General features: G+C 39.2%; 1 protein-coding gene across 4 annotated transcripts in view; it reads left to right on the top strand.

The window, feature by feature from the left end:
* Positions 1-14,711, top strand: part of ALS2 (alsin Rho guanine nucleotide exchange factor ALS2) — a 37,117-nt gene that overhangs the window by 6,429 nt on the left and 15,977 nt on the right. For all 4 annotated transcript variants that reach the window (XM_071434660.1, XM_071434656.1, XM_071434658.1 and 1 more), the window contains exons 4-13: positions 467-1,383; positions 3,723-4,083; positions 4,941-5,109; positions 5,572-5,668; positions 6,069-6,146; positions 7,103-7,279; positions 8,866-9,037; positions 9,418-9,598; positions 11,319-11,384; positions 13,828-13,990. In XM_071434660.1, coding sequence (XP_071290761.1) covers positions 467-1,383; positions 3,723-4,083; positions 4,941-5,109; positions 5,572-5,668; positions 6,069-6,146; positions 7,103-7,279; positions 8,866-9,037; positions 9,418-9,598; positions 11,319-11,384; positions 13,828-13,990 — 2,381 coding nt within the window. The remainder of the gene's footprint in view (positions 1-466; positions 1,384-3,722; positions 4,084-4,940; positions 5,110-5,571; positions 5,669-6,068; positions 6,147-7,102; positions 7,280-8,865; positions 9,038-9,417; positions 9,599-11,318; positions 11,385-13,827; positions 13,991-14,711) is intronic.

The following is a 14,711-nucleotide window of genomic DNA, read 5'->3' as shown; positions in this document are numbered from 1 at the left end:
CACCTTGATTGTAATGATCTGGGGCAGTAACAATCTTCAGTTATTGTCAAGTTTTTTTCTTTTAGAAGTGATACTAGATCTGTGTTTGGAAAGATGAGGACTGTACTTTATGCTTTTCATATGCATTTGTATGTCCTTTAGTATGTTCTTAAATTAGAAAGGACCAACGAAACCACTTAACTCACTTGACTGGAGTATAATCGAATTTTTAGCAGAAAAGCATTACTTACTTTAACAGTGCATGCATGCCCAGGGTAACATTAATGTGAGGTGTAGAACTTAACAACAGCAATTGCAGAGAGCAACCAGCAGCCTTCTTATATCAATAGCTATAGTTTTGCCGAGCTTGGACTAAGCTAGGAATTCATGTCCGTTTGTCTGAAGCAGTCTTCATATTTTTGCATTGGTTTAACAATTGGTTTCACACTCATACTAGGATTTGTTTTTCTTTTTTCCACCCTCCCAGGTGGAGAGGTCTACAGTTTTGGAAAGCTGCCTTGGAGATCAGGACCTGAGGAATGTGTTAACAGTCCTATCTTGGAGAGTACTTTGCTTGGCCATCGTATAATTACAGTGGCAGCCGGCAGCTTCCACAATGGAGCGGTGACAGAGAGCGGTGTGGTGTACATGTGGGGGGACAACTCTGCTGGCCAGTGTGCAGCTGCCAATCAGCCCTGTGTGCCCCAGCCCCAGCTGGTCAGTATCTGTGACTCTGAAACCAGCCCTCTGCTGTCCGTGCGGATTTTGCAGCTGGCATGTGGAGAGGAGCACACGCTGGCACTGTCGCTGAGCAGAGAGATATGGGCCTGGGGGAGTGGCTGCCAGCTCGGCCTCATAACAACAACTTTCCCAGTGACAAAGCCACAGAAGGTAGAGCACCTGGCAGGACGTGTGGTGCTCCAGATTGCTTGTGGAGCCTACCACAGCCTGGCTCTGGTACAATGTCTCCCCGTGCAGGAAATGAAGCCTATCCCAGAGAGATGCAATCACTGCAGTCAGCCTCTCATTACCATGACAGACAAGGAAGATCATGTCATCATTTCAGATAGTCACTGCTGCCCACTGGGGGTAGCACTGTCTGATAACCAGCCAGAAAACCACATTTTCTGTCCCTCATCGGACACCCCTGGAGGCAAAAGTGTAACAGCTGGCCAAAGTGAAAACTGTCAGAAACAACTTGTGGAACAACACAGGCTTGTGGATTTAGAATCTGATGGACCAAGTGGCCTTTCCAGCAGCGATGGACGGGAAGATAGTGGAATTTCAAGTTCAGGAAATACTCTGTTCTCAGACAAAAAAGAAGGGAAAGAGTACTTAATTGGTTTGTCAGATAACTCATTAAATGAGAGCCTGAATAAAAACATCTCTACAGAGCCTGAACAGGTTGGTACCTAATCACAAATCACAGCACAGTTATAATTTGCAATAACTTCTCTTGCATGTGTGACAACATTACTCTTTTTACAAATGAAAAATTTACTTTAATATAGTTATGGTATTTTTATAGTTTCCAAGTGGCTTTTTCACTGATGGTCCTCAGCTTTTAAGTGGAAGATTTTTTTGTTCTCCACTGTTGTTCAATTGTGAGCCTTCATTGTGGGCAGCCTTGACAGTGCTTTAATCTCTCCTCCTCATGGTCTGCAGTACCAGAACCACATAAGCCAATTTCCATGCTCTGTTTCCTGATGCATGGGTTTCCATTTGTGTGGGGCAGAAAGATTCAGTGGATCTTACTGGTACGCATCCCATTTACCTTTAAGGTAAAGGTTTAATTTCTGTACCTGGAACAAATCCCTCACAAATCCATCTAATTTCTCAATCAGTTTAAAATTCTGGATTGCAGATTGCTAAAAGGTTTGACCAAAAGGTTTCTAATGGTAATAATGTAGGGGTGGCACAAACTCGTAAGTGGTGGGAGATGTGTAAGTACTACTCTGCAGTGTGGAAAATGATTTAACAACACTGTTTTGATGCTATAGCAGAACAGTCAAGTACTCATCTCTTAGTAAGCTTCAGAAAATGCTTGACATGATGGTTTAAGAGCTTTGTGGCTCCCTAACAAAATACTGTTTTCTGGTTTTTAGAGAGGGGAAAAAAAATAGAAAATGTAATTAGAGGCAAAGGGAAGAAGATAGAACCCAAAAGTTACTAGACAGAAAACTAATCCAGAGTCTCACAGTGCAGTCTGGCAGTCCTTACTTAACTGCTGTCCTGTGAGGAGCCCTGCTGCTCTGTGGCCTAATTTGCAAAACTGACACTGAAAATTTCTTTTGTCATTTAAAGTGTTGTGCAGACATAAATTTAATTACTTTTTTAGTAGTTGCAGTAAAGTATTCTCCACAGTGGTTCTGGGAAATAAATTTCACAATACCTAAAAAATAATTGATTTTTGTTACTGCCTCTGATGGCAACAAAACCACATAGTTTTAAAATCTGTCCAGTAACTTAGTAGTTCAGCAAATTATGCTTTTTTACTCTGAGAAAAACTTCCTTTAGGGAAATGAATGTTGTGTAAATACATTTGCTCTTTCTTTTGCTTTTTGCTATTATGAATGCATTCTAGCAGTTATGGGCTCCTCAGACTCTTGCAAGAGCTCCAGCATTGAGAAATGACTGAAACACATAGTTTCATGCTTCCTTTCTCAGTTCCTTGTTCCTGGCATATTTCCAGAGCACTGTTTTCCTTGCACAGTTTCAGGAATCAAGACTGGAATTGATTCACTGAATCTTCCACTATTGACATAAAGGTGAAGAGCAGAGATGAGGTCTAATGTAACGTTTCAGCATTAGTAAAATCCTTCATTTTTCTTTGCTTTCCTACACAAAAGAAGTTTTCCTTCCTGTTTTGCTTAGGTATACCTTTTAGAAATAGAATGAAGTAAATAGAACCAATCTCAGTCATTTAACCTAAACTTTAAAGTCAAAGATTGTTTTTATTTTGGCAGAAGAAAATGAGCTGTAGTACTTGCAATAATACCATTTTCCACTGTGCATTAGATGGGAAAATGGGACTTTGCTGTCTTTGTTTTAATATTCAAACTATTTGTCAGAGGTCATTTTGGGCATTGTTTATTTGGTGGGTCAGGCAATTACAGGTAATGGTGTGCTGGGGCTAATAATTGCCTTCAGTCAGTTTGTCCCTTGTGTGACCTGATGGTTATTGACTAAGCTTTATATGGATACAACAATGGTGTAAGGAGACACAGCCCAGTCTGGTTTTAAGATAGGCCTTGCAAAATGAATCCATGAATTGCTGTTTACCTTTTACCGTATTGAAAAGAGAACTTGAATCTCTCAAAATGGAGCGTGCTCACGGATGCACTTTCATTGGGGGCAGAGAAGTTGGTAGTAAGCTTAACATTATATCCCTTCTTATATTTGTGTGCAAAGATCCTTTTTTTGTTGGTATTTAAAAACCCCAGACTTACAGTCTCTTACAGATGAGCTACAAGGCAGGTGCAACAGACAAAGCTGAGTCCTTTTAGAAATGGTGCTTGGTGCTACCTTTAAAAAATCATTCTGAGCAATAGATGTACACCTAAGCACAAAAAACCTAGATAATTTATATTATATACAGTTAAAATACATCTATAATTTACAGTAAACATCTATAATAGATACTATATGGTGTTCAGTCTGGCCCATGGTTTGAATAGTGAATGTGTATCATCATCCTACTGTGCTGCCTGCTCTGATAGTTTCCCACTTCCTTTTGGTTTTAGCCATCTCAAGAGGAGCAGCTCAGTGCTTGTATCCCTGGCCCCCCGGGTAGCAGCACATCCACCCTGAACAGCCTGGTGGCCTCGTGTGCCTCAGCAGTTGGGGTCAGAGTTGCTGCCACCTACGAGGCTGGAGCCTTGTCCCTGAAGAAAGTCATGAACTTCTATGGCACATCCTCGAGTGAGCCGGGATCTCAGTCGGGCAGCAGATCCCCGGGGCCTGAAGCTCTGAAGGACAGTCGAGAAGAGCAAGTCAGGCTGGAATCCATGCAGGGGAAGAAGAGTTCCAGTTTAGTAGATATTAGAGAAGAGGAATCTGAAGGAGGGAGTCGAAGGCTTTCCCTGCCTGGCTTGTTGTCGCAAGGTAAACAAGCATGTTGGGGGAAAAAACACTGGAAAACTTATAATAATGTGGAGGTTTGTAAGTGAAAAAAACCCCAAATATTTATTAAACACAAATCCAATGATCTCTCAAAGGTGTGTATGAAATTCTAAATGATACCTTAAGGCTTGAAAGCAGTGGAGAGAGTGAAGACTAGCAGATACTGCATGCTAAAAAAACGAAAAACAGTGGGTCTACAAATAGTCTTTCTTGTTAAAATAAGGTAAAGTGAGCACATTGGAGGAGTCATCTTGCCAAATGATCTTTCATGGTGGTTTTGTAGCCAAAGATAAAAATCTGTGGTCTGTAATCTGCACTGCACTGAGCTGGTTTTGAGCCAGAGACCTATAAGTATTCCAGTTCCCACTGCTGAACTTCAAAGTTAATGACTTTGTTCCCTCACAGAATTTAGTGCTGTTAATTGCTCTGAATGTATATATGGTTTAGTTCTATATTGATCTTGGATTTGAGGGGAGGTTTAGGAAGGATTGAAGTCTTCTGTTCACTCCAAGGATATATTTTTTTTCAGAACACTTTAATGTATAGTTTGTTTTGGTTCCTTTGCTTCATTATAACTGCACGGTTTTCATATGTCTGCTATACTTTTGAAGATGGTAAAAACTACTTGATATCTACCTGGTTTTAGCATCTGTGGTACCTCTTTGTATCCATAACCTATTGTCTTACCTGTCAACCTTTGTTCTCAGGCTTGAATTAAAACTGCTTCAAGAAGTTTTGATCACTTGCTATTAAGTAGTGCTGTTACTGTGTAATGCACAATCTGAGTGATACATTTACCAAAATGATCAGAAATTTTTCTCATTCTTGCCTCCGCTCAGTTTCCCCAAGGCTCTTACGGAAGGTAGGACGGGCAAAAATGAGGACTGTGGCTCTGACTCCAACCTACAGTGGTGAAGCTGATGCTCTTTTGCCCTCTCTAAGAACAGAGGTGTGGAGCTGGGGGAAGGGCAAGGAAGGACAGCTAGGGCATGGTGATGTTCTGCCAAGGTGAGATTTCTTTGAAAAATATTTTTTTATTCAGTAGATTGCTAGAAAATTTTGAGTATTGGACACTCAGCTTCTCAAATTTAAACATCTGCCATGCAGTGTCTGCTTGTTCTTTCAGGTGTTGTGATCTAAGTTTCTCCAAGTCACATGTTTTATGCTGTATTGTTACTGAGCATCAATCAATTCCAATTTTACCCTTTGTAATCAGTAACAGTTTTGATGATATTTTGGCTTTGTCCAAATTGGGGTGAGGTCTGTCATCAACTTTTGCCCTTCCTGATCATTTTGACTAAGCTGGTTTATTGCCAGAAGGTTCCATATATCTTTGTTTTTTCTAATTTGTTTTGGGGAAGCAAATAAAACCTTGAGTGTTTCCACATTAACAGTACCTCTGATAATATTTTTTCTTTTTCCCACATTCTACCCCTCTTCCCTCACCTTATGGGTTCTGGGGAATGACAGGCTTCAGCCACTGTGTGTGAAAAGCCTTGATGGTAAGGAAGTGATTCACCTCTCTGCTGGTGGCCATCATTCCTTAGCACTCACTGCCAAATCCCAGGTACAAGTCACTGTTACCATTTATTGTTTCTCTGACATAATTATCATGTTTGGTCTTTTCTAGTTTTTAGTTTCTTTTGCTTCTAAACTTTTGTTCCTGTTTGTGGGAGGCAGCATGGAAGTGTTGTGGAATGTAAATTGTATTTCTGCCCAAGTTCTGCATGTACCATCAACATTATGTTTAAAGATTGCTGTGAGTTGATTTGATGCATTCTATTTCTGAATGTGAGAAGACAATCTCAGAATGTAGGAAGGCAGTGAAAATGAAGGAAATGCTTCTCAGTACATGACTCCTATAGCCTTGACTTGTGTGTTTGCACTTGATGTGTTGTACTACCATAGTTCAGTATGTTTCCATGTATAGAAATGTACGTTCTGATGTTCAGCACTGCTTCTTGCAGGTGTATTCCTGGGGCAGTAATATCTCTGGCCAGCTTGGTCACTTGAACTCCCCAACAACCGTCCCTCGTCTTGCAAAGGTACTTTGTTTTCTCTGGTTTTCTTCTTTCAGTTTAGGGTCTCTTCTTGTACAAGTGAATGCAGAATAATTTTGAGAAGGACCTGTTCATGGATCTATGTGCTATTTAATAATAGAGCCCTTGATTTTCTTTGGCTTATGCTGTGAAATGATCTTTAGGTGAGCTTGTGAAAATCTACCCAGGAAATAATTTTCACAGACTTCCTCTGGTTTTTGACCACAGCGAAGTTCTAGAACTGAGAAATGTGACTGTTGTATCTTCCTATCAGATTTCACTTTTACCTTATGTTTGATTTCTCTGATATTGATGTTGCAGTGTTGAAACTTCTGAATACTTCAGAACTCTGTTTTTATTCTAAACAATCGTTTCTAGTGTTTTTAGCTTGGCTGGACCACAGCCCCATTTGTTGTTCGTTTCCTTATTTCCGGAGCTTTGCAGAATTTTGGCAGTGGGTTTTCTCTTTGTTTGGAACTTTTCACCACATTAAGTGAATAGCAAAGTAACAATTTTTGGGTTAGACCACAGCCTTTCCCATGTTTTCTAGTGCTTATCTTAATGGAAAGCTAGCTGCATAATTTTTCTGCTTAGGCTTAATGGAAATTAATGTACAGCAGACTGTCTCCCAAGTTTATATAGATATCCCAGTTAAATGTAGAGGGGAGAATAGTGTTCCACTTTAATCAAACTGACTTGATGCCCATTTAAAAATAAAACTGATTTGTAACTGAAAGGCAAAAAAAATCAGCCATTAGAAAGAAAACTGGAAAGAGTTTTCAGTATATGTGCTAAGAGTTTATTTGTTATGAGACACTGAAGCTGAAAAATTGGCTGGTTATTGCAGTAGTTTGTCTTGGCAGGTGTATTATGTACATGTGTGACTAGAAGAGTTATATACTTTTCTCTCCTTCCAGCTTTGGGTGATGATTTTTAATGTCTTCCTTCCTCCCGAATTTTAGGTGTGCGGTGATGGTATTTGGACTACAGCAGCAGGACTAGATTATTCTATCTTCTTAGCAGATGAGAAAGACTTCCAGCCTGGATTATATTACTGTGGCCAGGAGACATCAACAGAAAATAATTTGAATGAAAATAGCTGTACTAAGAGTCCAGTTTTGTTAGTAGCTTGTAGTAAGGTGAGTGTTATTTCCTTTAAGTCAGTACAGATCATACTTGGTGCTCTGCTCTGAAACAGCACGGTGCGGGTGGCTTGATGAGCTGTAAGGGTGTCAAGCCACATGGTTGGTTCCTAGTAGTCGAACGAGGAGCACATTGGATGGGGGGCAGAGGGGAGGTTGAGTTAGTATTGTTGTCTCCCCTGCCTGTTTCTTGGCCTTCCCTTCTGTGTGAAGGACAAGGAGGTGTTTCTAGTGTGTTAATCCATTTCCTTCCATCTGTGTGTGCTGCAGAAATGCACACTTTTACTGTGGTCTGCTTCACCAGTCTTTGTGTCCAGGCTTCACTGCTACTGCTCTTCACTTGCTTGTCTCTCAACTGGCTGAGGCCGCGGGCTGCTCTGTTCTGTAACTCCATTCTGCCTCTTGTTTGTGACTGGGCAGAAGGTCCCCATGAATTCTGCACCTTCTCCTTCCCTACCCTTCCCTTTCACATAAGTGCAAAGGGGGAACTGAGCAAAAATGTGCATTTGATGTCAATGGGAGACAGGAGGTGCCCCTCACAGCTTTTTTCATGAAGCTGAATCTTACATGTGCCTTGAGGTTGGCATGAGGTAGCAGTGTGAACTGTGATTACATGTCCTCTTCCAGTTTGTGTATGGTTTCAAACCAACACGAGTTTAAGATAACAAAAAGAGAATTGTGAGGGTAGAGAGTGTCTCTGCCTTAGCTCCTCTGGGTATGACTGCTATTTCCCTAAATTGAGCAGAAAAGCTGTTTGGGAAGTGTTTTGAGGGGGGACAGAGACTTAGACACAGGGTCTATGTCTGTGCATGCAGACACACACACCTGTATGCCTTCTGTAAGATTGTTGCTAGCCATTCCCTTCTCTTCAAGGGTGACTGGCAGGCTCTTGCATATAAGAATTGGTTGCCTGTAGAACAACTTTGGCTCAGTGTTTCTTTGGCTCAGGATTCAAAGGAATCCTCTATTTAGCAATCAAGGAAATAAAAGTAGAGTTCAAACTCTGAATTACTCACTTTTGCATGTGAGCCAAAATTCATGAGGCACCACAATGCATCAGTGGCACTTGTGCTGACCCTAGATAAGAATTCTGCTTTGAACTACTGTGGAAAGCAAGTACTACTATTAGGAATATTGCACTATCAATAAACTGGACTCTTATCAATAAATTGGCATATTCTGGGTCCAGAAAGGACCTGTCTAGAGCACAGTCATAGTTCTAATAAATTGTATTCTTTGTATTTCATAGAAGAAATGTATGATGTACAGAATTGAAGGTCACTGTCTCTTAAACATGGAATGGTTGTATGAGCCACCTTAAAAGGTGATTTATGTATTTATTGTCTTTTGGTTTTGTCAGAGTCAGGAAAATGAACAGCAGTGGCTATAAATGTATCTTCAACTTTTGTCATTCCTGTATTGAATGGGTTGTTTGTCACTGAAGGTAATTAATGCTTACCATCAATTACTACCACTTAGCTCTTCAAAATATGCTCTATTTGCATTACTCTATTTTTAAATTGGGGTGTAAAAAGAAAAACATTAAAGCTGCTGTTTTTTCTTTTCTCTTTTTCATCTTTCAGATAGGGTACATAAGCAATGTGATAGCTGGTGGTGACAACTGTCTGGCCTTAGTTGACAAAAACGTAATGGGATATATTGCCAGTTTGCATGAGTTGGCTGCTACTGAGAGAAGGTTTTATTTCAGACTGAGTGAGATCAAATCTCAGGTTCTTAGACCTCTTTTAGGTTTAGGTAAGACCTTATTTTAATGTTTTCCTTGATATTGTTCCCCCTACAGTTTCTGTTATGCAAAATTTAAACCTAATAAGATATTTTCAAGACAAAACTAAGCTCTTGCTTTCTCCCCTGTTTGGATGAAGAGGTGAAAGACAGTTGCATTTTGACAGTGTTCATTCTGTTAATATTTGCACTTTCCTGATGGTTTCACCTGAAATACCTTCATTATTTGATCTGTATTTAGTCCAAAACTGTTGAATTTCTGATTCTGGATAATGTATCCATGAGATGAAAGTGTTGATAAAACATCTAAACAGCACCATGTTGAGATTCTCTCTGTTAATGGGTGCTGCTCTTTCATAAGGTAAGCTAAATTGCTTTCTGGTCTGTTACAGATAATTTGGGCAATGCAAATACAATCCAGTTGTTGCAGGAAATGGCAAGCAGGTTCAGCAAGCTGTGCTATCTCATTGGTCAACATGGAGCTTCTTTAAGTAGTTTTCTTCATGGAGTAAAAGAAGCCAGGAGCTTGGCCATCCTGAAGCATTCCAGTCTCTTTTTGGATAGTTACACTGAGCAAGTATCCAATTCCCTCTCATCTTGAGTCTCTGCAGGCTTAATCTACTGACTGCAACAAGCCCTGAGTTAAGGGAAAGTAGGTCACAAGGAAAGCTATGTGACTGTTGCATTGTTGTGATTTAGAAATGTGTGGAGTTTTACACAAATGGATTCATTTTGTAGTGAGATGTATTTCCCAGTCTTCACCAGTGGAGCACATGAACAGCATCACCTTCCTTTGTGTAAAACTCTGGGTACAGACTCTTCTTTGGTTGCTGCCTATAAGCCTAAATATTCATCTCTTATTAAGAACCTTGTAGTATAATGTGATAAGACTTACCATTGCTAGGCTGCTAATTCAAGCTACCTGTGGGGATTTATTGAGCTTACAAAATGCTTTTTCAATAGTCATTAACTAAAGATTGTCTTCCAGATGAAAATTCTTCTGTCCTCATGCCTGCTAAACAGCTGACATTACACCTGTCACCCAAAAGCTGGAGCTGCTTTAGTACTGAGAATTAAGTCTGGATTTTCCTAGTTACTGTTTTTATTGGCTTAATGCATTTGGGAGAGAAGATCTGTGCAGTCAGCCTGTTCTCTGTCTTTCCCGTCAGTAACTTCTAGTTTCTGGACAATTTTATTTAAATGTGACAGAAGCCTCATCATACTTAATAATTACAGTTTTTTGTGAAAAATAATGGTTTAACAGAAAGTTTAAAAGTGTTGTATCTGAATGTAGCCTTGGTTACCAGATATCTGAAAATATCTAAGGAAACAAATTTTTGAGATTATCTACTTCAGTTGTTATGCAGTAGTTGTCAACTTTGTTATGCAGTAGCAGTTTGATGGACAACTATTTGCATGTTTTTTGAACACAGTCACAACCAAGAACATTTTTGCTAGGTCAGTGACAAACTTATGCTGTATCACCCTAAAAGAAGCTTCCATCTTTATCATATAGATTGTTCATAATTCTAAATATGTGTTTTCTCATTTTCTTACTTAGTCTTCAACTTGAATTTTTCTTGTAACCTAGATTTTCAAAATTGGTTCTCATTACTCAGAATAGAAGGTTTTAATTTTTTCTTCCTCAAAGACTGAAGTACCTAATCTCTGTTCTCATTACTGCTTGTCTTCTGCTCTCCCCCTTTGCTCCCTACTGCTTACATGTTTTTATGTGTATGGCATCAGAGCCTTGGTGTTACACCATGAGTATCTTTCAAGGATCAGTCAGGCAACACAAGTATAATCTGTTAAATGGGCTAAGCAGAGACCTCTTCCCTTGGAGGAAGGTGGTTTTGTTTTGTTTTTCTAATGGTGGTGGAGAGAAGTCATAGAATGTTAAATAGCAGGAAAAGAGAAAATTCCTCTCTTGAAATTTCAGTCCTGACTGTAATTAGAAGCTAGTAGTACTAAATGGTTCAAACTAGAAGCTAGTAGTACTAAATGGTTCAAACAGGTAGTTTATTCTGTACACACACAAATCTGAGAGAAACAAAAATAAAATTCAAGTAAGCCCTCTGCATTGTGCTAATGGCAGCAGAAATGTGTAGTAGTGCATGTTCAGTGCTCCATGTGGAAGGTGAATGCCAAGTGTTCAGTAACAGAGTATTGCTCCAGTACTGTGTAACTTGTGTAGTAAAAGATATTACAGAGGTCATCAGAAACATTTCAACAGTTGCTGCTTTCTGGGATGTTTTCACTTTCTAATTGAAAATCTTTTTCTTCCCTATATTAGGTATTGTACTTCAGTAACAAACTTCCTTGTAATGGGAGGATTTATGCTCCTTGCAAAGCCAGCAATGTAAGCAAACCTTTACCATTTTTTGAACATTTTTATCAATTAACTGTAAAGAATGGAGAGTGTATGTGTGTAGTAATGACCATGCAGATACTTGCTCTCAGCATACTTAAGTACACTAATTCCTTTTCCTTCAAATAAAGAGAAAGCTACCTCCTCTTAACTGTGATAAAGAATTTAGGTTAAAATGCTGCTGAGTTCATTTAGTTCATCTTGAAGGTGGAGAAAGGAGGAAAAACAAGCTTGTTATTGGGAGGTCCTTCAAAGAAACAGAGTTCAGATCACGATTTTTTAAAACTTTAGATAAATGAGGTTAAATGTTCATCATTATTCAGTGTTAGTGTTTATTCTTTCAAATGTTGCTGTCAAGAAAATACCAAAGAAAATTAGCTCCAGTAGATTAGATGAATTAATTTCATTTGAATTCTTTAAGTTTATGGAAGTGCTTTAAAATGATGCAAAAATATTTCTGCATGTGCATCTTCTCTGCCTCTCAAGGTTTCTTTGCCCTATTTCATGCATAGATGCTGTAAATGTGAGGAAGGAATTGTATTTTAAGGCCTGAGACAGTACAGTTGAGATTTCCAGATCCTGAAGCTTTTTTCTTATTTCTGTAGAGTTTTTGCCTAGGAAATAAAGTAATCACACTGGGTCTCTCACCCTAGTGCTTTGAAAAAGTTGTACAGAGGGTAATTTTTAATTTGTCTGTGGAATTGCTGCCTTTCCTTCACAAATTCTATATCTGGGACTAATTCGGTTAACGTTTATGGAGCGCTCTGAATGCAGTGTAAATTATGGGACTGGAAGTTATTGGAAATGCTGGTACCCAGGACGAAGAAGATTCTGCAAAGTCTAAATACAGAATCACCCTGCTGAGAGACACTGAGAATCTTTTTTCATTGGCCAGGAATTAAGGGTGACTTAGAGGAAATCTTAGTTCAAGTATAAGCTTGTTTATAATTCATACTGAAATCACCCAGTGCTGAATTCATCACATCAGTTGTCACTGCTGGGTGTCACAGCTTCTCCTACTGCAACCAGGGTCTCATTAGGTAAATAACACTTCAGGGAAGAGATGTGTGCAAGTTTTGTCCTGCTTCTTGCAAAGGAAAGTTAAGAATATTTTTGCTGCTAATGATGAATTTCCCACCACTCCTTCCCTGAGGGGTACTGTCTTAAGTAAATGGTTAATGGTGTCAGCCCATCTTTTATGGATGTTCTGCAGCATGAATGCATTAGATGTAGTCCTGACTTTAAAAAAGGTGCCAGCTTCAATGGAAGTCTCCATAGTTGGCAGGTTTTTGAGAAGTCCTCTAAAAGAGTAGACAAGCTGTAATGAGTGTTGTCTGTTATTATTTGATGCTTTTCAACAGAGAAACCTCCATGTGAGGATCTCAAAATTAAAAATAGCAAGCTGTCCAGAGGCATAAATTTAAAATTAGGAAAAACAGTCTTTTCTCAAAGGAGGACTTTATTCCTAAGGCTTGTTCAGTAACAGAGTTTTTAAGTACCACTAGCAGACCTGGACAAGGCACAGTAGTTAGTGTGAGATGGCATCTCACTAATCCTGTAGCATTCTTAGGGAGTCTGCTGTGAACTCTGATCTGTTTTGCTGTCCCTGGGGCCTGCTTTCTCAGCCTCACCTGATTCTTGCAACTTGTGGTTTAACTGTTTCCCAGCTGGACGTGTTTCAGTGCACCTGTCCTGTGTGCCAGCACTGGTGAGCACACACCTACAGCAAAGGAGAGGGAAAAATAGGTGTGCTTTCCTTTTAATGAGGAAATCCTGGGTTTGTGTGCTAATGTATTTTCTTCAGAATCATTTCCCTCTTCTTCTCTGAACTAGATTAGTTCTCCCTCTTGGAAATCAGACTGAGGATTGAACAGATTTCCTGTCTTTCTCTGAGGGAAGGATGTAATTTCTGTAGTTAGGGGAAGAACTGCTCAGTTGCCTTGAACAACAGAGGGAGAAGAAATTATTTCAGTACATTCAGGGAAGTGCACTAGAGCAAAGTTAGGATTCTTTCAGGCCTTCTTGCATGAATCAAGAGCATTAGAAACTTACTCCTCTAAAAGCAATGGGGATGTCTTTCCCACCTGTTTGTTCTTTACTCATCAAGTGGTAAAGAGGAAAAAGGCAATTGGTTATACTCCAAGTGAGCAACATAGTCAACTTCCTTCAGCTAGTTTGATGACTGAGCATATGAAATTAGAAGTAAAAAACAAGTCTTGTGTTGCAGTTTTAGCTACATATCTTTACTGCTGTACTTCCTCAAACTAAATTGTAAATAGATGAATAAGCAGTGTGCATTTGCCCTTACAATTTTTATTGGTTTATGATAATTCAAAAAGGGGAAATCTGGGCTCATTTACATAAAACATCACTGATGTCTTAATGTCTTTTTTCTTCTCTCATCCCTCTGTTTCCCAATGGTCCCATCATTTAGGGACTTCTTGAGTAAAAACCAGGAGTTGTTACAGAAACTGTCTGAGAAGAATGAGGAAAACCTCCAGCTAGTAGAAGTTTTGAATGCTCTGTTTTTCATGCCATTTGGACGACTTCATAATTATGCCAGAACTTTGCTAAAGCTTGCCACGTGTTTTGAAGTGGTAGGATGGTTTTTCTATCTATAGTGCAATAAATAAACACATGAAACTTATAGCTTGGAAGTAACTGTGTGAAGCAAATGCCAGGTAATTAAAACCAGTTTATTCCTCAGAGGAGCTACTTCAAACTTGTATTTGCTGCAGGGAAGATCTTGTAGATTTATTTGCATAATCTTACACCACCTGCACAAATCACATGACAGGTAGAAACTTGTTATTCTACCAGAGCTTGTTTGTGTGCCTGAGTGCTTAATTGCAAATACATTGTTTTGATGTTTGCCTGTTGCTTTTCAGTTTCATCTGGCATCATTGCAGCTACCCTTGGCTGTAATACTCTACAAAAAACACTACATATATATTAGGTAGACTTTTACCACCCATTTAGATGTGTATAATTACTTTGTTTTGAAATAAAAGATGACTAAACAGGCACAGTAACTACTTGTACATTTAGCCCAATATTGTAATTAGTAATTTGGAGTATTTTTCCTGCAATTATGAGCACTACTTCTGGGACAGGTTGTTAAGCTGCAAGAAAGTAGATCATGTAATTGTGTATTAATCATTCTCCTTGTAACATTCAGGGACCTTCTTGTGATTTTTAAGAACTATCAGGACACTAACAGAACACGTGACCAAAAAAATCACTGTCTGCTCTGCTTATTACCCAGACCAACTGTCATGCCCTTAATGCAGATTTAATAAAATGAGCAGTTGTGCTGCA

The sequence above is a fragment of the Agelaius tricolor genome, unplaced genomic scaffold, assembly GCF_023055355.1.
Source record: "Agelaius tricolor isolate 1412-34295 unplaced genomic scaffold, bAgeTri1.0.p SCAF_10, whole genome shotgun sequence".
NCBI classification, from domain to species: domain Eukaryota; kingdom Metazoa; phylum Chordata; class Aves; order Passeriformes; family Icteridae; genus Agelaius; species Agelaius tricolor.
The sequence above is the reverse complement of the archived record's forward strand: the minus strand, read 5'-3'. Positions and strand labels throughout refer to the sequence as shown.